At 41.1% G+C, this 26,146-nt stretch overlaps 1 protein-coding gene across 4 annotated transcripts in view; it reads right to left on the bottom strand.

The window, feature by feature from the left end:
- TTLL11 (tubulin tyrosine ligase like 11) overlaps positions 1-25,861 on the bottom strand; it is a 36,214-nt gene extending 10,353 nt beyond the window's left edge. For 3 of the 4 annotated variants that reach the window (XM_068210914.1, XM_068210915.1, XM_068210916.1), the window contains exons 1-6: positions 25,262-25,861; positions 19,841-19,937; positions 18,480-18,613; positions 12,951-13,526; positions 12,299-12,394; positions 11,662-11,780 (exon numbers count right to left, since the gene is read on the bottom strand). In XM_068210914.1, coding sequence (XP_068067015.1) covers positions 11,662-11,780; positions 12,299-12,394; positions 12,951-13,526; positions 18,480-18,613; positions 19,841-19,937; positions 25,262-25,843 — 1,604 coding nt within the window. In that variant the 5' untranslated portion in view covers positions 25,844-25,861. Of the gene's footprint in view, positions 1-11,661; positions 11,781-12,298; positions 12,395-12,950; positions 13,527-18,479; positions 18,614-19,840; positions 19,938-23,636; positions 23,778-25,261 lie in introns of those variants that run through there. The other variant, XM_068210917.1, reaches the window with a different exon arrangement.
- Positions 25,862-26,146: the final 285 nt, after the last annotated feature.

The raw sequence follows: 26,146 nt of genomic DNA, 5'->3' as shown, positions 1-26,146 counted from the left end.
ATATCTAAGACTACTTATCTTTTATACATGATTACTAATTTATTAATGTTTCCTCCATCTATGTTTTATTCCTTTCTTTCTGACCAGCCTTAATCTTTATGCAAATACAAGTTGCTAAGGGACAAACAAATTTGCAACTACTAATTAAAGGCTTCAAAATTTGCAGCATTTTGTATGCTTGTATATAAAATTTAGCTGTCAAATTCAGAGTAAAATGGGGTAAGAACCACAATATTAATATTTCTAAGAATGCTTAGTTGATGTATTTTACATTTAGGGCATTGCTAGAAGTATAAATTAAGCAATTTCAGTATCAGCTTACAACTGCTTACCTAATAAAAGAAAATACTATGTTCTGGATTCTGAAGCTATAATTATTCCCTCAGCTGAGCCTCTATTCTCCAAGCAAGGACTATGTTAACATAGTTAAAAGCAGAGAATATTTTGCATGACAAATCTATCTACCTACCCATTTATCACCACAGAATATGGACCTCCCAAAGAACAGGTACGTGTTTGTACCTGGAGTGTGTAAGAAGGAAATATATTCATGTGCTCATTCACAGAAATAAATCATTTAGGAAACTAAGGCCAAGCTAGAGCACTGTCTCTGCATTATCAACCATTCATGAATTTGCTTTTATGAACTAATCCCATTATTTTATTAATACAGACGTCCAGCACTCCCAGGATGTCATAGCAAGCAGTTTCATGGTTTGCCTGCATGTTGTGTGAGTAATCAGCTTTTGTTTTGTTCTGGCCACTCTGAGTGTCATTTGAAGAAAATGAATATTCATCCCCTCTTCACCCTCTGGCAAAGTAAAAAAACATCAATAACACAAGAATTTTCACTTTTCAAAATCATAATATAGCTGCACCAAGATAGAAGCATTAAAAGAATGTTAAACCCATGGAGTAAGAGATTTTTGACATTATGTTGGAAAAATTATGGCTCTTATATAGACTTTATTCAACACTTTGGAGAATGCTTTGAGGCAGGCAAAGCAACCCCAGTAAAGAGTCCTTATTTCAAAGAGCAGAATCAATCAAACATAAGATTGATAATCACCACAGTGTTGGCAGACAACAAAAGTCTGATCACACCAAATACATTTTGAAAACACAGCAGCTGTCCTGTCTCTGGGAAGCAGAAAATGCTGAAAGCAGAATTTCCATCTCTCTCTGAGAGAAAAAACCCCTGTATCTCAGTTAAAGAAATAAATTGGGTAAATCACCTCACTTGGATTTTGAACTTCACCTGCAGCTTCCAGGCCTGACGATGGTGTCTCTGTAGAAGGGTGAAAGGCACGGAGCACGCTGCTTGTTTTGGAGAATTGGCAAACGCGTTTTAGGTGAATCCATGGGTAAAATGCACTCCACAGCCTTGCCATTGGCTTAAGAAAACCAAAATAATTTATGAGACTGTTGGAGAAGTGAAGGCCAAGCCCCTGCAGCCTGTCAGCAGCCATCAGAGCAGCTCTCAGGCTCCGTTCTGTCCCTGGAGTGCTGTTTGTTTGCCACAGCCATCAGCCCCCTTTCCGAGAAGGATGGTTCACTGCCTCTTCAGCCTGATGGATTTATTATAAAAATAAACACTTCTCATTAAAGATTAAATAGCTTTTGGCAGAAAACAGAAGACTGGAAAGTTTGCTGCCTTCACATAGTGTTAATGAGTGTTTCCAAGATGTAGAAACTTGGCAGGGATCCTGCTCTGCTCCACACCAGGGACACAAAGCCAGGGAAGAGTACATTACTGACATTTTCATTTCATATGCAGAGAAGTCTAGAGCTGTGGTTTGATCTCTATAGCCCTCTCTAATTCATAGTTTAAATAATTAAAGGAGAAATGCATCTGAGGAGTCTCAGGTGCTGAAAAAACCCAGCTATTTCCTAATTATTAATTGAGATTCTTTACTTCCAACTTTCTCCTCTTAAGAATAATGGTGGTATCATTCTGTATTCACTCCAGATTTATTACTCTTAATGTAACACAAGCAATGAATGCTTATGTTATTACCTGTCAGCTATGAGTGCAGCAGAAAATATGGCATTACTGTAATGAAATAATGGATAAGCAATGCAAATCCCGCATCCAAAGACTTTGTTCCACTGTAGCAAAAATTATTACAGAACAAAGATCATTAAATATAGTCCCCAATACTTTATTTTCTGTGGAGGTAGCTGTTATTATTCCTAGTAGATTTATTTGTGTTCACTATTTACTTTCAAGGTACTTATGTGCCTCATTATTTCTCCAGAGTTTCTTTTGTTTCTTTAGAAAAGTGTGCCCGAAAAATAATAATTGAGGATAGTGCAAAGGCAAAGCAGCTGTAAAGCCTGGGAATACACTGAAATTAGACCACCAAGTGCCTTACATTAGAACAGAAAAAAAAAAACAACACACACACACAAACACCAGGATATTTCTTCCCATGTGGAAATTATTCTTAGAAAGCACTTGTGCTTATGCTGGGACAGAAAAGGAGCTTTACCCTGTCAGCCAAGGGAGCAGAAAGCAGCACTGCAATTGCATTTTATCAGCCTTAATCCTCCTATTAAAGCAGGTGAATTCTCATACACAAAATAACACTCCTCATGATTACACTGCTATTAAGTCATGTGACTTCATGCTTTCATTTTGTGGCTACTGGGTGCTAGGCAGTTTTATTGCTTTCTCAGTGTTTCAGAGACTAGAGACCAATTATTACTCAAAAATAAGCCAATCCTCTCTCTTGCTGAAAGATGACTTGCAGCAGAAGTTAAATTATAGAGAACATCACTGCCCCCGATACATTAATTTCTGTCACTCTGTCACTGTAAAAATTTACAGCAGATATAATCTCTTTGAAGGGGGATCAAGTCATAGAAAGTACAAGCCTAGTTTTAAATAGAATTTTAATTTTAATGAAAGCTTCAGGGAATGATGTTTATGCTGCTTATCTTTCATACCTGGTGATTAAGTTAATTTATACTTAATGGAAGAGGATATTTCTAATCCCCAGACAGGCTCAACATCTGTCTGTGACTATGTTTTCGGAAGCCTTAAGCTGCTTGTGATTGATGTAATGAAACCAGGATCCTGCCAAACTGACACCTGAAGGATATCTGTAAGAGGGAAAATGTTATTTTTCTGCTCAATGCCTCTGCTTAAGTCAAACCAAAATCCAAGCACTTAATATTGCTGTCCCTTAAAATCCTGCTTTGCACTCTCTCATCATTATTTGAGTATGAACAGGGCAATAAGCAAACAGTTCTCAAATATGTTTATGATCCAATATTCACTCATTATGTGCAGTGCCTGAGACGTGTAACTTTCTGACAGCCTGAAGCTAATGAGAATAATAAACCTCCTGCAAAAAAAATCTGTGAAATGGTCTCCATTTTTCCTTCACTTCCCTTTCCATGTCTATTTAAAACCAAATGTTAGCAAAAATAAATGCTTGCATTTATCACACAATTATAACAGGGGGAAAAAAGTCTTGAAATGTAAACATCTTGCTAGTAAAAGATAAAATTTTCAACTTTGTCCCAAGAAATCACAGTACCATCAAAGAAAAAAAAAGGTATTTCAGCTGTCATTTATATCCATGTTATTTTAAATTCTAAGTCTTACAAGGCACCTGCACTAAGAACTTTGCCCTGGTGCTCAGGGCTATAATCCGTGTGTGCACATTCATTTATTCCATTTCACTGCTATCCACTCCAAGGGTGTGATGGGGCCCAGGAGCCCCCGTGCAAGGAGTGATTTGTTTCTTTCTTAGCGAGGTGATGCACCTCAGCCTGCCCTTGGCTGATCGATTGGTTCTAACATCTTCTAGGCTGCATGAAATCTGGTTTTTTGAAATCAATTTGTTCATGGGTTGTGCCATTCCTGAGAGAACACAAAGTACACGCCACGACTTGGGAGTCACGTGAGGAACTGGAGACCAGGACAAAGCATTCAAGGCTCCCCCAGATATTTTATGCAAAACTCTCACAGTTGGTTGTAGTTTTAGTTACACATAACACAGAGATTGTAAAGATGTCAAGGAGATAGGTATGAAATAAGACATTTTTATACCATATACACATAGCCTGCTGTACATACAGACATAAATACACACTATGTAACTACTATTCCTGTTTGTCGTATATACCTGTACACTTATGCTCTGAAAAGTATCTGGTGGGAAGCAATTCAGTATAAGAGAGATTACAGAAAATTAGAAGTTGTTGGAGTTTATATTACAGAGCAACTGGGAAAATTGATTTAAAGGCAGAGTTGCTTCTGTGCAGCACAAACACTCAAGAAGGTGAAAGGGAAAAAAATGTCAAATTAAATACACATATATCTTTCATTTCAGACAAGGCAATTAAGCTAATATTCTGAAAATCAAATTTCATTCAAGAAGCATTTAACTGAAGATTAGTAATGGAAATTGTGCATATACAAACACCAGGGAAAAACTCTACAGTCTAAGAGTGCAGCTGAATCACTGCTCCTGCAGTAAGATACCACCCAAAAATCAGATTACGTTAGCAAGCTACAGGCAACCTAGAGGTGAAGATGATTTTGCTGATAGCAGAAACTCAGCTCAAATGATTAACATATTGAAGTGTCAGGCAAAAACACTTTGCACACAAACCTAACTATTAATGCCCTTCCCTGTATGAACACAAAAATTCAGTGAACCCCCCCCTGGACAGGGAAGGCACACATAGATGTTGCCTTTAGCTTTAAGAGAGGGGGGAAAAAGTGGTTTTAACTTCAAACTACAACAGCTTTCTTGTATTGAAAAATAAAGAGGAAATTACAGGGGGTGGAACGAGATGATCTTAAAGGTTCCTTCCAGCAGAAGGCTGACTCCACCAAACACTTAAGTAAACACTTCAGTTCTTGATGAGTAAGGTCAGAATTGCTATTGTTTTATATCCTATCCAATGTAACTCGAGCACATTTCTGACCATATTTAAGCTGAATTTTCACTGGTTCCAGCTGAAGCTTCCCGACAGCAACGCCCGGATACAGCAAACATCTGCATGCAACACAGCTCCCAGGGATGCTTTGAAGTCCTGCTGAATTCATGGTTTTAAAAACAAAGCAAAGCAACACAAAGCAGCTTACTTTGTTAGAATTCAGCCAAAGCAGGAGCAGACAGCAGAGGAGCTCCAAGATCCACGTGGCAGTTTGGGAAGGAGGCTCGGACAGCAGAGCTGAGCCATCAGCTGCTGCTCCTGTGGCCCCAGCCAGAGCTGCTGGGACAGTGCTGAGGGACACAAACTGCACCTGAACCTGCCTGAAACCAGGCTCTCCTACCATCAAGACTCACTGACAATCTCCAATCAAATTACTGAATCCAAAGATGTATTTAGACCTGCTGCCTCCACGTTCATTTTGAGGCCATGTGGAAAGAGATGGAGCAGCCACCTCTTTATTCCTGACCTCCCCTCTTTCTGGGCAAACCCTGGAGATTACAGCAACTCCTGTGGCTGCATTACAAAAACTCGAGGAAAGTGACATGGTTTTCCTTTTCTCTGTATTTTATCACAAAGGCTTTCTTTTTATGTAAGAATCATTGTAAGGCAGGAAAAAGCAAAAAAACCCTTCTTAATGATCAACTTAAAATGTAATATGGTGTGAATATCTAAGAGATGTAATTGCTAGAGCATGTTTTGATACATTCAAATGTTGGGAAAGTTCAGGTTTTATGGAGACACTTGTGACAGGTCACATTCCTCAGCTTATCGCCATTCCTTCCTCTACTGCTCACGAGAGAGAAAAAAGAAAGAAAAGAGATGTCAATAAAAAACTAATTAGATTAGCTGCATCTCAAAACACTGTGATTCAAGTCTAATTGGCCAAAGTAGTCTCCATTCCCAATTTGATAGCACAGACCCAGAGCTGGGCTCACCCCAGAGCCGGGGGCACTGCACACACCAATTACTGCTAAAGCACACCATGGGCTTGGGCCAATTAATTCCACAGTGCTGAAAATGAAACCTTTTCAAATCCTGCAACCATATCAGTTCTTCTCCATTAAAATTTCCAAATGAGCTGGGCCTGTCATCCACTCACTTGCTGAGTACATTGTAAGCACTTCCAGCTGTCCCTCAATACGGGGTCATTGCAAGAGACTCAGGATAAGACTGAATTCACTCTTTATGTGCAAGTTAAAGTACAGCCTGTCCAGGCAAGATGTGAGTGCTTGGAATACAGTGTGTGAGCAAACACTGACCTGCCTGCAAAACTGGACTGTGAATAACAGCACTTTTTGCAGTGGTCAAGGCTAAAATAGGAATAATCATAAATTAATCCGTATCTATGCAAGGGGTGTGGTTTTAGCTATTTTTAAAGAAATAGTATTACCCATTATTACCCATTTTTAGTCAATTAAAACATTTCAGATTATATTCCAGATTATAGCCACCTAGAAATTAAAAGATCTGTCATCAGATATAATTATCTTTTCTGTGCTGGGACTTCTGCCACAGCATATTCAAATTATTTGGCAATGTTCTGCACTCAGTAGTGTATTTTTTGTTGTTGTAGTACAACATAAGTGGCTCTTAAAACCAATGTGGAACTATTCTGTCACTCAAGCACTACCAGATCCTTCCATTATGGAGGGACAGCTCACAGTGTAGTTCATAGAATTTCCAATAGGGCCTGTCCTAATCAATAGGAGAAAGGTTAAATGCTCTTAAGGATGTAGCAGATAAATAATTGGAAAAGCAAGAACAGAGAGCAAGGATCAAGATACCCCAACATCTGCTTCAGAAAACTGAAGAGAGTCATTGAGGCAAGTTTCTTTTGAGCAGGATGAGAAATAGCAGTAGAAATAAATACTCTCTACTACAGAAAAACCAAGTTAACATTTCAGTAATCTGAACTGAAGGAACATTGACAAACATCACATTTAAAAGTCTCCCTCACATGTCTAACTCATCAAAAGCTGCCCAGGCTAATGTAACAGACACGAATTGATAGTGGAGCTGGCAGATTGCCTGATGAAGGACTGAACCAGAAAGCCCTGCAGGAAAGAGAAAGGGGCTAATTCAATGTGCTTCCAAAGGGCTTTGGCAGAATGAGCCTGAATATGAACGCTGGGTCATTTTGACTGATGGAGAAAAGAATTGTGTCAGCCTCCAAAATGAACCAGAGGAGAAAGATCAATCTCAAGCAAGCCACACATATGAGTTTATACAGTCTCAGGCAGAAATAAGACTTGGAGTGAAGAGGTGGTGCTTGAGAGGCACTTGAATAGCTGCAAACCTGAGCAGACTTGCAGGCAAAGGGATGCTGGCAGTCAGCCCATAAAGTCAATTAGCAAATGGAAACCCAAACACTGATATTTCCATAGCTGGGTTTATTACATGCTTATTTTGATAGGCACTAAACTCACTCCATATAATGCAAAAGGCACTGACAACCCTGAGTAATGAATCCCTGAGGAACATAACACAGTTGCTCACAGCAGCGGAAACTAAGATACATTACAGGCAGCCTGAAGAACAGTCATTATTTTCTGATCAGTGATAGCTGCAGCACCAGCAGCCCCCATCCAGCCTCTGCACACGTCTGTGCACTGAGCTTCTGACCCTCTTCAACCACCCCTGTCACACAATCATAACCTTACAATGCGGATAGTGAGATAAACACAGTAATAAACGGCAAGAATGACTTTATCACCAACAAAATCTAGGCTAATCATACTCTCGAGACATCTCTGCACAGTGTATTTTCATTTTTCCATTAAACATGACTCTAACATCAGGGGAGGTTATGAAACTGAAGAAAAATAACTGGAAAATAAATGGAATACATCTGAACAGGTGATTTCCTGACTTTCCTTAAGAAAGTACAAAATTGCTGCTGAACGTCAAGAAATTAAAAACAGCATTAGGATTTGGAAAACATCTTTGGAACATACAAAAGAATGACCAGAAATTAATTCATGTTTTCATTAAATACAGATCCCATTTTCCTCCTAGAAACTATTCACTTTTTCCTCTATCATGGAAAGGAATCAATTCAAGAGCAAAAGTTGTGCAATCAACACGGTGGAAAAAATGAACCACTTTTTGTGCAAGAAAAGAGGAAGATCTTTTGTGCAGCAAGTTCTACAAGACCTTGTTTTGACTGAATTTCTTCCTAACACCAAAAGAATAAAATAAAAAAGTCAGTCTGACAGACATTAATATTTACAGGGTGCTCACAGAACACAGTGACATTAGCCAGTGTTTGCATGCTGAACTTGCAAAAATTTGAGAGCAACCACATTGGGGTTCTTCCTGCTCAGGAAATTCGTTAATCATATTTGACATTTGCTAGAGCCACAGGACCCAGAGAAGAGAATTGTACCTGACGTCTTTTAAAAAGAAGGGAAAAAAATAATCAGAACATCACAAATAAATTTCAAGGCTGGTTTCAAATGGAAAAAAAGCACTGCAGTGGCATGTACAGAGAACAGCATCCAAGAAAAGATAAACTAGCAATGAAACAGCAAGGGCGTGATAGGAAATAAACCAAAAGCATTCCGTTTGGAGGGCACAAGGAATTGATTGTTTTTGTAACAGCCATAGATTAAATTACATTTCATTTCCAAAGTGTTTCAATTCTTTCTTCTGTCAATGGCTATTTCAGAGCTGAATGAAAGTCATTATATTACTTAGGGGACTGCACCTTCATCATCTCTAGCAGGGAAAAAGCAGATTTTATTCCATGCGCAACTCATATTTCTAATGACATGCATGCCATAATGCTATGATTTCTTCATCAAAATAATATAATGGTTCTTTTCTGTCTTGAAATATGTAAGAAACTAGGCATGGAAATGCAAGAGATCACACTAGGACACAGAGTAAACAACAGCAACCAAAATACAAAGGAGTCCTTATTGCTGGGTTAATTAGCATTAATAAACCAGGGCATAAATATTTTTGACAGGACAGGAAAGCAGGTCATTAGCATTTTTGGGATGATATAAATGTTCTTCCTACAACATGCTGAGCACTCCTGCTCCAAATGATCCTGCCAGCTTGCCTTTATATCTCCAAACATCTGACATCCAGCGGAGAATACACAGCATTTACATGAGACTGAGACTCCTTTTTGCCCCTCCAATCGAATGCTATTTGAGGAAGAATAAATTGCTAAAAATTAAACAAATAGTGAAACTAAAACCTTTTTACTACTATCAAGATTCCAAATTAGGCACAGAAAAATAGAAGTTTGCAAAGCCTTTTGAAATGGATTTTCTGTTGGAGGCACAACATACACAATGATTTGCATCAGTGATTATCTTAATTAAACTGCTGTTTACATAAGTAACGTTGATTTACTTTACATGTTGTTCAGTGTCATTAGACCATTCATTTAATTGTGCAAATTTCCCTTAGCTGAAGCCTTCTCCCACCTTCAGCAGGCTGTGAACAGCACCTCTGTTGTAAGGAGTGAATCTAGAGCAAGTTTAATAATTACTACACAAGCTTCAGACAAGTTTCAGTCACACAAATCACTGGGTTAGCTCCAGCATGTCAATGGCCTGGATGTTTGCCATCATCTACTCAAGCCTTAAAATCCATGAGAACAGCACTGCCACACAGACAGAGCAAAGATCAGTACCTGGCATGGTATTTTATAAAATGTTTTAATTTCCTTATGATGAGTGAAACTTGAGTTCCACATTAAGTGACTTAAAACTAGGAAAAGATCGCTTCTGCTGTGGAAAAAAAGCCACCAAGTATATTTAATTACATTGATTTGAACATGTATCAGTGCAGATTTTCAAAGACTAATTGCTGGCAGTGCCAAGATGGTTACTAGCAATCCCTGCATGTAAAGACTGGAGTTGTGTTGGAAAAATTAAGAGATATGTACGGAATGATAAACTGATCTTATTCAGCTTAACGATTTTTCAATATGATACTTCACATGATAGGAAGGAGGAAACCAATATCAAAACACCATGAAGATGAGGGAAAATTAAACTAAAAAAAATTCTGAGCTATTAATCCTTCCTGATAATGAAGTGCTTCAGCATGACTTCTAAAACTCACTTTCATTTAGATGCCTCATTTATTTTAATCTGGGAGATAATTAGAAGGAAATCAAATTTTCCACAGCAGAATATTTACCTGAGATGCAGCTCAGACTTCTCAGTATTTCCCCAGTGTGTTCAAACTCTATGTTATATATATTGCTAAAACCTTACTGAGATTAATGCCCGTTACTTAATTAGCATCCAAATTTGAGTCTATGAGGCTTGCTGCTGGTTAGCTGTCAGAACAATTCTTTCAGATTTTTTTTTTTTTTTAATCAGTAGGCCATGTTTTGGTCAAGAAGTTCCACACACTGCTCTCAGTTCAATAAAAAGCACTTGGAGGCAGAAGGGGGAGATGTCAGGGGAGGATGGGCAGCTGTCACACGAGTTCCTGCACAGCAGGTCCCAGGGCACTGCCCTGGGCAGGCTGACTCATGGTGCAGACACAAATATTCATCTCCAAGATGCTCTGTTAACCAGATTACCCTGGAAGAAAAGCTGCACCACTGATGACTTCCTGCTGTGAAGAGCCAGTGGTTTATCTCATCACCAACTAATCCTGTCAGAAATTATTTAGCACTCTAAATGTATCAGAGAAGAATCCTCAGCTGAATGAGCCTTCCCCTCACACTGGTGTCCTCTAGCAATTTATTTGTAATTATCATTTGCCTTTTTTTCCATATCTAATATGGAGTTAATGAATGCCTGACATAACTTCAGCAGAAGAAACCACCACGACTAGTTACATAATTACAGGTTAAAAAATGATCTTTGCAGCTCCATGCACTGAAGTAATCTTTAAGGGTAGAGGTTAAGTACAGGCAACACAGAGTATAAATTGCTTTGCAAAACGCTCTGTACACTGACCACAGCAACTTCTCTGTGTGGCACTGCCTTTGAAGGAAGAGTTTGATCTCATAATAATATTGCAGTAATACAGAACTTGTTAGCATTATCAGTCATGTCTTGTTCACGGGCCTCTGTCTACAGAAGGACAGCAAATTTGCACTTGAAATCATTGTAGAATGTGAATAACATTTCAGGTTACCACTAAGTGCCAAGAGAAGAGCAAAATGGATACTTTAGCATGGAGGCAGACCTATGAGCAAGAATTTCTAGGGAAAAAATAAAGGGGAAAAAAAAAATCACCCTTTCATGCCTTCAAGAACTGCTTAAAATGAAGTGTTTCATCAAAAAAAAAAGATATGATTTCTCTCAGCCTGATCCCACCACAGGCATTCCTGTGCAAGCTGCCGCAGGCAGTTCTTCTCATTTCTAGATCATAGATTTAACTCTGTTTATTATCACAGATTAAGGAAGACACTTTTAAATACAATATTCATACTTTTCAGCTCCAATGGGGCAATTCATTCAGAGTAATTTGTGACTTTCAAGCAAATTAATACACAAATTTATGTCTCATTACTGTTTTGAATTAAAAAAGAGGCCTCAAGTAGAAACATAAATAAATAAATCTGAGTTTCTAAACTGTTTGCACCAGTTAAGAGGAAGATATTCCACGGAAACGAGTATATCCTGATTTACTATCAGCTTGTGGACCTTCTCGGTGAAAAATATATCTCATTTTTCTATTTATTGCAAGGCATGATGCAAAACCAGGGAAAATCAACAGACTTACTGAGTATCTTTCCTCTTCTTTTTCTGAGGGTCCATCAGTCGCAGAGTGTCTCTGATGACAGCAACTTTCACCTTTTCATCAACAGGGCTTGGGACATGTTCAAACACTCCAGGAGAAAGCTTTACATCACAGAGGGATACAATTATTCACTACAGAACTAAGGGTGATTTATTCCACATTTGCTCAAACTTCATGCACTTCATCTGTATTTTAAATACACAGTGATGGATTACAAAACATTTCTTCAAGGATGCACAAATACCTTCACATTTTGAGTATGATGCTACAACAAATTCCCCTAGTAAACTGAAATATTAAAAAAAAGATTGTTGCCAATGTTATTGTTTATATTATGTATACAAACATGAAAAAGATTATTAACAATCCCCTAAATACAATTAACGACTGCAGGAGATGATGAATAAATGCATTTATGACAGAGATGATGGAGAGCTTTCACAATTCCAATAAGTCATATTTCCTGTGTATAAGATTAGCAATGATTTCAAAGCAGAAAATTACAGAGAACCTTGGAGGTTTCATATTAGCAGACAGCTTTCATCTTTCAAACAAGGAAAAAAGCCCAGAAAACCCATCCTAAGCAATTTCATTGCAATATCACATTGAGAACTCTTACCTCTTGCTCATGCTCTATTCTCATGCTGGGGTTTGCATTTACTTCCAGTAACATGGGCTTCAAGTCTTTCATCAGGAGAATGTCAAACCCTAAAATCTGTGCATAACAAGCACTATGTTACTTCAGTTCCACTCAGGGTGTTCTACAGAATGCAGTGTTTGTCCATATGGCAACACTGAGGAGGAATAAACATTTGAGGGGCAGAAAAGAAGAAACTGAGAAATTCTCCACAGGGCTGAGTAACTCCAGAAGCCACTTGTCTCCCATACTAATGGCTCCTTTCACACCACCCCCATCCCTAAACACTGCATCTGCCAACATGGAATCTTGGCACCCGTGATGAGGAGGGGGTCTTCAAATTGCCAGGATCAAAACTGTGTTAGGAACCTGCAAAGCTTCACTTCTAACATGTAGAAGATGGAATCTGGAGTGAAAACTGTTACTAACAAACAACACCCATTGAAAATTCCCTGTATCTGCTTAGGGCTGGCAGTAACACAGGTCAGGAGACTGAGGTTTGACTTGGGTGAGGAGCTCTGAGCTCTCTGAGCAGCACCATAACTAGAGAAAACTTTCAGAAAAGGCATTAAACACCCAGAAAATTAATCTATGCGTAGAAGTAACTGCATTGCTGGCAGAAATTCCAACTTACCTGGAAGCAAGTTGGCCCAGGCTTTCCTGCTGGTATGTCAGACTGATAGTAAACTTTCAGCTCTGGTGTCAGTGCAATAATTGTTTTAATCACCAATGAAATTATATCTGACCAAAGCTTTTTGACATCAGCTCCTCTGGAAGACAGTCTGCACAGAATGCTTGAAAAAGTCCTCTTGCTGCCAGTGTTTGCACTGTCAGAATGGATGAAATTCCCACTATGGATATTCAGTGAATAGTTGGTTAAGTGCATAAAAACCTGCTGCAAATTTTTGAGAGTAGGTTCTTGATAGGGCTCTGTACAAAATCTAGAAAGCCCATCTTTGGCTATATAAATCTCTAAGGGTTCTAAGGATTTCAGCAGGACATAGAGACGAATATCAAATTTCAGTTTGTCCATGAGCAGTGGTTTGCAGATGTATTCCTGCACCACAGCTGGCCGGCTCTGGATGCTCCCCGTCAGCCTGATGTCACTTGGGTCTTTGATGAGGTAGATTCCATCCCCCTGGCAGCCTCCATCAGGCTTTACAATAAAAGTGGGCTTCCAGGACGGATTGCTGTCTTTCATCATACGAACCTAGAAGGAAAAGCATTACAGTGAGAGGCACGAATTGGGGAAGGGAAGAAGGGCTGGTACTGTGAAAGCCAGTCAACAAAAATAAATAAAAATAGCATGAATACATCACCAGAGTAGTAAACACTGTGCAAAAATGGCAGAAGATGAACAGTGCTGACAAGCACAAGGAGAAACAAAAAAGCACAAGTAGGGAATTACTAGTAGAGATAAAAGGTCATTTTATTTAACAAGCCACTGTATAAATCATTTCAGGAACTTCTTTTTCATGTTCTGTTCCAATTTACAGAAGGAAATGGGGTATATCTCATGAGATCCATTTTAGTAGTCACTAATGTATATGAAACTGCAAAGTTAAGCTTTCATGCTGCATTTTGAACTACTGACAGACAATCATTAACTTAAGGAAAGGTGCCTTATTTATTGAGGTATGAATGCAAATACTACCAGAAGAAGGAAAACTGGAGTAAAAATTTGTCACTAACAATACCTTTTTCCACCACGGAAAATATTTCACCATCAGATACCCAGTGTTAATAAAACTGGGGAATGCTGAACCACGTACAGGTATAACCGTGTCACTGACATACCTGCTGAACATCAGAGCTTTCGTGTTACATGCGTATTTCCCACTACCTAAATAAATTCTAGCTTATTTGTTACTTGTACAGCAAAAGTCAGAACTGCACACATGGGGCTGCCTCAATTAGAAATGAAATTGAGAAAGGAAAGGGAGCCCTAACAAAGAAAGCAGCTGAAGAAATGTAGGATGCAGCCTAGCAAGTTTATCAGCTACTCATGGGATTCAGGACAACAAAGCATTCAAAACCTCTTCCCTCCAAAACAGAGGGATGTCCCAGCACTGACCACTCCTTTCCTGCACTCCCACATTTTAGGGCCCTAGCCCTGCAGCTGCTCTCCCTCTCCCTGCAGCCAGGCACATGCTGAGCCCAGTCAGAGATCTGGTTTTACCCTGTGGCTCACCAGCAACAACTGGAGATTGACTTTTAGAAGCCTGAGGACAAAAGCTAACAAAGAAAGAACAAATCAGTTGCCACCATCAGCCCTGGAGAATGAAAGAGGAAAAAAAATCAGCCCACAAGAAAAGGCTGAGCATGGTCAGATCATTGTGAGAGCAGCAACCTGTGCTGTAACATCAGGCTGCTGACCCTCAGGAGAGGCCCAGCTCTGTCAGCGGTGACATTCCCATGGCCTCAAGGACTTCTGGCTCCACCCCACCCAGTTATTTATTTCACTGAGAGTCACACTGCTAAAAGCCTTCCTACCAGCTGCAGCAGAAATTCAAGATCCATTATCCAGACTAGGATTTTTCTCACGGACAGGTGTCACACTGACTCAGTGAAAGATCCTTCTTCAAAATAGGTCACTCTGAGGGATAAAACGCCTCAGTGGAGGTCAGGCTTACATAAATGGCATGTGGATAAATAGGTCCAAGTAGATCAGCAGGCCTAGATGAGCAAAGAAGGAAAACAGGATTTATGTCCTAGTCTTTTTACCACTATAGAATAATCTTCCCCTGATGTGACATTACCCTGCAGAGCAGAGGAGTTCTCTGGTTTACTGTTGTTGAAGTCAGCACCACGGAGAGACACCTGGTTAATCTGAACCCTCCGTGACCAAACACGCCCTGCTGTGACTCCTGTTGAACACACAAAGTGCCAATCATGCCCTCCTAGGGCAGAAAGTAGTGAAGAACCTCTGTGACACCAGGAGGAACAATCTGCCCCCCAGTTCCACATCTGCTCTTCACCTCTCAGGCTACGTACATCTGCTCTGCTCCAGCAGCACCTTTCCAAAAGAGACGATGCTTTCCAAAAGAGACGATGCTTTCCAAAAGAGATGATGCTTTCCAGGGACTATTGCTGAAGATGAAAAAGAACCTGCCTTTCAAAATATTGCATTCTAACAATCACTGGTCTCTGAGATCTCTCTTCTTTTAAAATAGGAAGCAAATAATTTTCTCGATCATTTTCTATACCGTTTTTTTAAATGGATTAAAAGGCCTGGATATTATTCAGGCTTTCTAGTCCATCAAAACCTACACATGGCAGATGAAGATAGGCTGGTAGGGAAAGGGGGAATAGTAATCCAGAGTCAGTCTCAGTCTGTTTTTCAGCAGATTTACTGTCTTGAAGAAAACAGATGGCTTCTTGATCTTCAAGGAAATTCCCAACAGTCGTCTTCAAATTCTCCACAATCCCCTCAACTACATTCTTTCAAATTCTCATTATGAGGGGGCTTGTCCAGACCTAGAAAATTCAGTCATGTAGAAAAATGAGTTTGTATGAAATGAGACATTTCTGTGTCCTTTGCTTGACAGAATGAAATTATCTTTAAAAAACACGTTAACCATTCACAGTTAACAGCAAGAGAAGAGTTTGGTGAAAATCTGCATCTTTGGTTTTCACAAGGAAACAGAGACTGAATGAATATAGTATTCTGGAAAAAATGCATATAATGGGCTATAAGATCTGACAGCACAAAGACTGGAATATTCATGACTATGCCTAAGAGGTATCCAAAAGCTGAAAACCTGATTAAACCACCAAAAATATGCTGTGCTGGAAATTAGACCATCCAAATTAGATTCTTATTAAAAATTAATCATACTGGCCTATTCATCATCCTCCCAGACAACACAAAGAAGGAAGTATGAGAACAATCACGGTCCTGGTTTGAATCCCAAGCTAGTTACTCTTCAGAAATTGGGATTTCATGTTAGAAGTAAGTCCTTAGCACACACATTCCAACAGATTCTTCCCTGCTAGTGAAGGAGCAATGACTGCAGCACCCGAGAGATTTGCTTATCTGTAATTTCATCTTTTGTTACAGTGACATGTTAGTACAAAACATTTTAGAAAATAAGAAATTGGTGAATATTGAGAATAGCTAAATAGATATTTACTTAGTAAAATGAACTTTTAAGCCTTTGATGAAAACACATATCACCATCTCATTTCAATAAAAATGACCTTTTTTGTTGGTATTTCCAGTACAAAGCTCATCCACCACAACTCCAGTGCAGTTTTCTTGATTACTGGCTTTCAAAACACAGAAGATTAATATTAGATTACCTGTAGTGTTTTCTACCTGAATCTAGGTATAGGGGAGAGCTGACAGCATTTGATTTCACTATTGACAGATTTGTATGAAAAAGTTTGCTATCATGACTACAGAAGTGAGGCACAATAAGGAAATTTAAGAGATAAATTGTTTTGAAATGTTGTAGTGCATCAGGAGAGTGAGCAAGATTTAAATTCGCAGGGAGTTTCTTCTTTCAGTAATCATTTCTGTTACAGGTAAAATCTCACAGGTGTTCATTTCTCATCCAGCCCTTTGCAACAAAATCCTACACTACAAACAGCACCAAACCATCTTCTCGTGTCTAACCTACACCTGCACTGGCTCAATTTGACTTTTGATAATTAACATATTCCAGAGTGTTCCGGATCCTTCAGGAACATGTCTGACATGCAGGCACCACCAAAGCTCTCCCCACTTGTCTGCTGTGAACAAGCTGAAATGCAGACTCAGGGAGCTGATGGTTTTGGCAGCATTTGGGTTGCAAAGCAAACAAAACCACATATGAACAAATAAAGAACAGAAAAGACTGGAGAACTCCTGCTGAGAACTCACCAAACTGCAAGTGAAAAGTGCTCTGAACCTTTTATGGTTCACAGGGGATTTGGAATGTTTTGGGTTGTATTTTCTCTTGTTCTGGAGGGGTTACACTCCAAACTTGTGTTAAGTAGAACATAAACTCTTACAACATAAAATATAATGTTTGATAACAAGAACTATGCTTTTCTCCAACACAGATGGAAGAACATATGCAAAGGAAACTCCTAGGAGTGTGTTAGTGGACATCTGTTCCTCTTGGAACACAAGCGGCAGCGTTCGCAGCGCAGGGAGCGGGAGCAGAGCAGCGTTAACTCGCAGTGCCACCTGGTGCCAGCTCAGCTGAGCGTGTCACCTGCAGCTCAGCCCGGCCCAGCACTGCCTGTGCTCCCAAAAGGCTCATCCCACCACCCACTGCACCCTCCTCACACGCTGCCTCCAAGTCATGTGCGCTCATCTTCCTGGCCTGGCGGAACTGCTTGGGTTGTTTACACTCCTTCTACAGACTGGTCTTACAGCAGTGCCATGCCAGTGACCCAGCCCCCTTGAACAGCAGCTATTAAAATATGTTAATGAATTCAACTGGATTATGGATATGGTAATTAGCTAAAAAAGTTGCACTCAGTGCAAGAGTTTATTAAAGCCCAGACCTCTCTTCTTTCATATTTCCAAGCACAATATAGTCTAGGATGCAAGAACACCCTGGGCAAGTCGGACAGAGTTAAACAAACATATATAATATTTTAAAATATTTGTAATAACAGAACCAAACAGCAACACACAGCATCATTCTTTTTAAAAAAAGCTGAAAAATAATGGCATTTTATTACATTCTGAATTTTTAAACAAAACAGCAGTTTGACATGAAATGGTGTGAGTGTATTTAACAATGAACAAAGCAAAACGCTGTTCAGAAGGGTTTGGGTACAACAGGCCAAGTGGACTGATAAGATTTCAGTGACAATGAACCTGGTGAAGCACCACAGAGCCCACAACGTACTGGAACCTCCTCAGGCCACCAGAACATGCAGGGAAAGGGCTGATGCTTCTACCAGGTTCAATTTTCAGACACTTCAACTGGCACAGCAGAGCAAGAGATTTGAAGTTTGTTCCAGAACATAACAAACAAGCATACATACAACATACAACATAACATCCAGACATCCAGACCATAACTGATGCCAGGAAAACTGGAAAAGATGTCATCCACAGTCCCTAGGTGTGATTTTAAATCACCTGGTAGGCATAGAAGACTAAAGAATGACGTGGGTACAATATCCAACAAATTACAGTATTCTGAGAGTCAAAGTTCTGTACCTCAGCCACAAAGAGAGGCAGTTCTTCTGGCAGAATCCAGGATCGAGGGTAGAAGTTGTATTCCAGAGGAAAGAGATCTTGCATTGTTCTCATGGCGCGGCTCAGGGTGATTTTCCGAACCGTCTCTGTCATGCCTGGGAAGAGAAAAAAGTTACAAAACCCCACACTGAAGCCTCATCCTAACAGTAAATGTATAATTTCAGAGTATCATTACTCACCTGCTGGGAAGGCAATTTGGTCATTGCTGTCAATAAAGCTGAAGATCTTTTGAGATTTTAAATCTGATACAATAATTGTGGCATTCCCCTACCAGAGTTACTATTGTATATGTTTCTGTGTAATACTAGAAAAAAAAATAATTCTCAAAAACATAGCTCAGAATTAAAGACAGCTTTAGACAAATACTTACTAGTACCTTTGCCATAATCCAAAATTATTTTTCTAATCTATCATTCCAGGAATAGGTACAAATGTAACTTAAATGTAATCAACCACTTTGTTTTACTTTGCAGTCATTTAATTAGCACAACAACATTCCTGGAAATCAGGTCTAGTTCTGAAGGGTTCTGGTTTGATTCCTGTGCAGCCACTTGTTCACCAGGTAGAAGCCAAAATACAGACAGGTAACATTCATCTAACACTGATTTAAACCATCAGAAAACAACACCATCCTACACCTGAGTGGGAACTTCCCTCAGGCAGGAGAAAGTCAGGGTAAATAAAGCCTGGAGTTCGATAGCTGAGGTTCTTATGCTCACAGCACACTAACAGCAGCCATAAATCTGAAGTAAAGGGCTTAGATAAGTCAATACCAAAGCTCTTAGCTCTTATTTAGAGAGATCTCAACAGGGATTAAATGAGAAAAAAAGGAGTTTAAAAAAATAGAAGAGTCATCATAAGATGAGGACTGACATGAACTCTTCAATATTAAAAAATCCATTTAAGGAATTCTGCTTCAAGCTTCTCCCTGAGATAAGCCAGAGTATGAAACAAAACAGATTCTTTCCACCTTGAATCAAAACCAAATCCAAAGATACAGCACTGTTATCAGTGCCAGATAACAGTCAGTGATTGCATACTTCACTTAAATTACAGCCTAACATTCTTCTTTTTCCCAACTTCACGTGTATGAAGTATTCTTCTCAACAAAACCACTTTCTCTCCAAAACAAATTTCACTTCAGAAATTGTTCAAGACACCCACTCTGACATCCTCATCCCATCACCAAACCCAGTAATATGCCAAATATACTATCAGCTGATTAGGCAGATAATTCACATTAAAAACCAGTAAAACAGAGAACTAGACCAAATAATCCTTTTTTAAAGCATTTGTTTAAATCAGAAAGAGAAGTGAAGTACCTGGAAACTTGTTGACTTGCCCTGAGAAGATGTTGCTATCATGGAATGACACCCCGTGCCAATAGATGTCACACGGCAAGCGGCGGCCAAACGGAAACTGCAAAAGAGAGCAGACAAGTTTTGAGCAGTGTGGGAATGCCTCCTCATTCCTGTCTGCTTTAAACACTCACCTTAAGCATAAACCACTCAAGAACAGTCTTCTGACCGTCAAAAGAAAACTAGCTCTGTATATTGGTTGCAAAACGGAGAATATTTGGATCAAGGCTTTAAAGTGAACACGCCAATAGAGGCTTTTAAAAACCAAACTCAAATGACTGAGGCACAGGCTGTACTGAGAACCCCTGAGCTTCTGAGCAACCACAGTCAAGTTATAAAGTGGACACTCAAAGCAGGATATTTAAGTGCAGGAAGTGTATTATTCATTCATATACATCCAGTTATATGTATTAATTTCTACAGTATTCATTCCTTTCTGGTACTAATAGCCTGTAATTAAAATAAAAGCTTGCAATTCAATTAATCATTAGTTGAGCATATATATTCCCACTATCAAGAACTAAGGTGATTATTTCAACAAGATTAAGTATTCCAGGTTCTCTTCCCATTCACGTAAGATTTCACCACAAATTAGAAAACTGCAGTTTGTTTTCAATTATCAAAAAGATCACCTTTTTTTAAGCAGTCTGAAGAGCTCAGAAGCAGCACTGCCAATTACTGAGAGCAAGATTCTAATAGTAGTAAAGTGGTTTATAAAAAGCCCAAATAGTTTTGTGTAAAGAAGGTGCTCTTCTTTTTCATGCTTATTCTCTTTGACACGGCCCCATTTATCAATCCAAAAAACTCCATTTTATCTGCAGCTCCATGAAGATGCCATTTAAGTACCATATGGAATACAGTCACAGGAATAGCTTCTATTACTAGGCTACATCTTTTTCAAATAAATCTGCTATATTTAGCATCTTAGGACACATTTGCATTAAATATCTACCACCCTCATCACCCAGTGCCATTTACTTATTGAAAGAACCACAGTATTTTGCAGAAACTTCTTGTTCTTTACTTGATATATAATTTTTCTTATTTTAAAACATTTCTTTACGCACTGGATCATTTTTCTTTGAGCATGACAGAAAAAAGAATTGCATAAACCTTTTGAGTGCATTACTCTATTTGCTACTTTAATTAAAATTTCAGTTTCCTCAGTAAATAGCCTTGAAAAATTAATTTAAAATGCTAATTGAGCAATGCATCCTTTCTGTTTCCTTACTTGCAGGGATGAGAAACCCAATTTAACAAGAGCCAGTAGATTCTGCACTTATTTCATTACTATTCAGCCTGCAAAATCTGTTTTTGTACAAGTGAAAATTAATTCTGTTGGGCTCTGAAAGACAATCAATGGCCTTAACCTCTCTCCACAAGTATATCCAGAATACAGATGCAGCATTCGGTCTCAGAGTGCCCTTCCCACTAAAACCTGAACTATTTATTTATTTATTAAAAGAAATTGAAATGAAAGGAACAAAATTTGCATTTATATAACACCTTTCATCTACAGAGGATATCAAAGCTCTCTACAAACACTGCACAGAAATCATTTCACAACAGATGAGGAGTGAGCAGTTCTGGACAGGAAGATGGAAGCACTACACCCCCTTGTTGGAAATTTGGGACAGCACAGCAAGGGCCCTGCTCCTGAGAAATCAAGATTATCTGGACTTATCCAACAATGGAATCAAACTCACCTCCTGAATGAGCTGGGCTGGATTCTGTAACCTCTGCACTACACTTTACATAACAGTGGCGTTTGGAGAGGAGCCAACAAGTTCGATTATTTGGCGCCTCTGGCAGTGCCAGGCAGATATTAATTAATCTTATAGAGGTGGGAGAGGCCTTTGCACCACATTCCCAGCTCCTGGTGTGGGACAGTGGCTGAAAAAGAAAGGTGGCTGGAGTCATCCTTTTTTAAAATCTTTTAAATCTTTTTTAGTCAGATTTGGGCAACGTTTGTCAGAAAAGAATAAACAAGGAGCTATAAAGAGAATAGAGTTGTTTCCACAGCTTTGACATGATTAATAATCCATCATAGTCAAATCTGTCTGACAGGTCATTTCTACCTTTGGATTAGAAGCCAATAATTTAAATTGTCTCAGAGGTCACATCAGTCTGTTCCATCATGTTTAATGACAAATTAAATGACTCGTTTTCCACTCAGCTTTTCCCAGCATAAAACCTGAAACTCTCCCTACGCCTCCGTGCAGCTCCGGAACAGCGAGACAAATGAAACGCTCGACGCTGGGATATTTGATGCCTGGGACATCTGCTTCTTCCATTTTCCTGGTAATTGAAAGCTTGCTGAAGAAATAATTTATTAAGAGATGAATAAACTCGGGATGCGAGCTCAATTTGTGCCCATTATTTCATTTGGCATATCGTGTTCATTTAAAGAATCTGACACGCTGGATCAGATGGTCCAGCCTAGCGCAGGAATTGGCACACACATGGGAACTTTGCAGTGCTTCTTAAAAGGTCCACCCACACAGCCCTATCAAACCTGAGTGTTTCATTCACTCAAAATTCCCCCAGCCAAAAAAAAAAAAAAAAAAAAAAAAAAAAAAAAAAAAAAAATTGGGGGTTTTTTTTCTGTCTTTTGCTTCTGAGAAGAGAATCTCAACGATCAGTTTGCTGTCTTGCACTCCTTCACATCTTCCCCACATATCAGCGCCACAGAATGTCACCAATATTGCCAATGCTTAGAGTATTCTTCCCTTTTCTGTGTGCCTTATAATGACATTTACCATATGTCAGTTCACTAATGAATCATAAAATAACAAAAAACGGATATGTGACACTGTAGGAATGCTATACATTAGGTAGAAAAAAATACGGATCAAAAGGTGCCTACTTGAAAAAGCACATTATACTGTCTCCTCCCAACAAAATATTCCAGCCAACACATCCAGCAGCAAACAGCAGAAATGAAACAAAAGGAAGACTAGGAAAATGTAAAAGAAGTAGAGAGGGAAAAGGATCGAAAGTATTATACAAGGGATAACAGTAGCATAGCAGTCCCTGACACATCAGTATTTAAAATACATGCATTTCATTACTACTTCCAGGACTGGTTTTGCATTATTTTCATGGATCCTAGAAGCAACACCCGTGTTCCCTCTGCTGGTCCTGCTGTAACAGTGCAAGCAGCTCCAAGGCTCTGGCCATCCCTGACTGTGGTCTGAGAAAGTATTTTACTGCTATTTCTCTAAACGTCTGAAAGGGACAGCTTTCAGAACTACATGTGGCTTGAATAAAGACTTTTACTTGGATTTATCTTCTCAATTTTGTTATTTTTTCTCTTCAAATCTCGACCAGATCTTATTAACTTATTTATAAGCTGAAGATATACAGCAATACACGACAGTGACTTGTTTACAGGGAATGAGTTATCAGCCATCCAGATGGTGCAGTCAAGCATCACAAAATTCTGTATTAGGCCTCTTCTTTATTAAGAGACAAAGTGGCCAGAGGAGGAAGCAACAAACTAAATGAAAAATATTGACCCGAGAAAGAGATGGAGGAGAGAGGATATCGAGGGAGACAGGGAACAAAGAGAGATGAAGTAAAGGCAGCAGCACTTGCTGTTGGGAGATGCAAAGCAGGAAGGAAAAAGCTGATTAATGCAGCACAGAGATTCATGAGAGGAACAAGAGCTTGTGAAACAAGTCAATTAGTAGGAAAGACTATCAAGTGCAAGACAAATGCAAAACAGTGAAGTCTCGGGAAACTATAAAGACAAAATTACCACTAAGTGTGGCTCATTCCCAGCACAATCTGCAAGGCTAACTGATATTAGTGATCCAGAAACCCTCTCTGGAATGGCTCCCCGCCCTCAGAACGTAAAACTTAACCCCAAAACCAAAGAAATTAAATGTGAAGCACCCCTGCTCTGCATGTCACTGCATAAAACATGGAGCAAGGCTGCTGACAGACACCCCACAGGTGCACTGAGGGCTAAGAGAGGTAAATGTAGCAGGTTTGAATTTCAAGGCTCTGGTATGTTGTTACTATTTTGCTGTACAAGCAGGAGTTGAGAACTGGGGCGCTGGTGCAAAGAGGTTTTGAAATCCTGCCACTGGATTTAAATAACAAAACTACTGAAATAGAATTTTATGAAGTCAGAGAAGGAGAAAGCACTACTCTTCCTGGCACGGGGCATACATATCCTTGTGGGATTAGGCATGCAGGACATTATGAATAAACATGGACAACATTTACTGCCACTCAGTCCTCCAGAAAATAAATTTGCAGTATTTAACTCTGAGGTTGGGAACAGCACAGAATATACAGTCTGCCCCAAGTCTGTACAGATTTTGTTTAAAGGGCTTCAGGTGCACAAAAATATCATCTTGTAAGTGGAAATCCCAAAGGCAGCTTTGTAAAGTAGCTGCAGGTCAGAGATCACACAGCTCTGTCCTAGACAGAGAGAGAAACAGAACAGGACTGTGACAAACAGTTCATCCTCAGTTTTTATTCCTCCTTTTCCCTCCAACTTCCCTCTTACAAATGGATTACAAGTACCCTTTTCCTTACACAAGTTCCTCACAAAGCTCCTAGAAGCCATCTCAACTTCTATAAAGCCATTTATAAACCTGTTAGGTAGACAAAATCTTTACAGTTGGAGAACAATTTACTATCTATACTAAGATATATCTAAGAAATCTCTCCAGGATTTAAATAAGGAGTTGCAAACCATCAGTTCTGTGCCAGCTCCCCTACTGTCCTGATTCCAGTTCAGCACGTACTGGCAGGCACTGGAATCCTCACAAAGCAATGAGAAAACACATGACTCGAGCAGCAGGAGAAAAAAATAGCTATAGCTGCTCTACATAAAGTAAATCAGCAGGCTAAAGCCCGTTATGTGTGCATTATCAGCTGGCTTAATACCACTGCATGCACACCCCGTGCTCTCCGACACGCCTCGGGCACAAGGGCAGCGGCTCTGCCGGGCCAGACCTTCCTGCACTGTCCCGAGCCAGGCCCCGAGGGAAGGGTGGGAGGGAAGAAATGCAAATCTCCACAACACGTCAAACGCTTCCCCGTGGGAGCAGGATTCTTTCTTGCCCTTTCCCCGATCAGTTTAACCTCGGGAGCGCAATACCCGATTACCCCTGTTCTGGCTTGCATAACTGGCCGTGGCAGTCGTGATCATGAATCAAATCAGCTCCGGACCCGGCACCTGGTTAGAAATAGCCCGAGGGTCGGGGGCCACAGCCGGGAGACCCCCGGGAGGAGGAGGAGGATGGAAGAAGGCTTTGCCGGGGGCAGACCCGAGGCAAGGGAGGGGAGTGTGGGCAGGACTGGCGCTAGGCCGGAGCAGGGGCAGGGATGGGGACGCGGCCCCGCAGGGTCCCGCTGGCGAGCGCTCACCTCCTTCCAGCGGAGCTGCCGCAGGCTGATTTTCAGGGCCTCCAGAGAGGTTTTGGCCTTGGAGCTGTCCACCGTGACCCCGGCCCGCCGGACGCTCTCGGCCCCGCTGCGGCGGCCCGGGGCCCGCCGGGCCCTGCCCCGCGCCGCTCGCCCGGCCGAGCCCGGCGCTCCGGCCCCGCGCCGGCCCCGCTCCCGTTCCCGGCCGGGCAGCGCCCCTTCCCCCGAGAGCGCCGCGGCAGGCGGGCCGTCCTGCGGGGCCTCAGCGGGCAGGGCCGGGGACCCCGGGGGCTCCTCCGCCTCGCGGGCCGGCTCCATCTCCGCCGGTTCCAGCCCGGCCGGCTCCTTTTCCGCTATCCCCAACCCGGCCGGTTCCAGCCCGGTCGGCTCTATTCCGTTCGCCCCCATCCCCGCCGGTTCTATCCCCGCCGTCCCCAGCCCGGCCGGTTCCAGCCCGGCCGGCTCCATTGCCTCCGTCCCCATCCCCGCCGGTTCTATTCCCTCTGTCCCCGTCCCTGTCCCCGCCGGTTCTGTCCCCTCAGTCCCTGTCCCCAGCCCGGCCGGCTCCATCCCCGCCGGCTCCATCCCGCCCCCGCTCCCCGCCCGTTGCCATGGCAGCGGCGCGGCCGGTGACCCGCTGGCCCCGCCCCGCCGCCGTGAGGCGCTGACGCCGCCCCCGCCATTTTGGGAGCGGGCACAGGCCCCGCCCCGCGCAGTCCGAAATGGCCTCCGGAGGCGGCGGGGCCGCCATGTTGGAAGCGGGCGAGGCCCCGCCCCGCCATGGCGGCCCCGCCTCAGGCCGGGCTGTGAGGCGCCCGCCGTGCCCTTCGCCACCGAACCGAACCGAACCGAACCGCCCGGGTGGCTCCGGCACTCGGTCCGCTCCTT

The sequence above is a fragment of the Anomalospiza imberbis genome, chromosome 21, assembly GCF_031753505.1.
Source record: "Anomalospiza imberbis isolate Cuckoo-Finch-1a 21T00152 chromosome 21, ASM3175350v1, whole genome shotgun sequence".
NCBI classification, from domain to species: domain Eukaryota; kingdom Metazoa; phylum Chordata; class Aves; order Passeriformes; family Viduidae; genus Anomalospiza; species Anomalospiza imberbis.
This window is presented reverse-complemented; position numbering and strand designations above follow the sequence as displayed.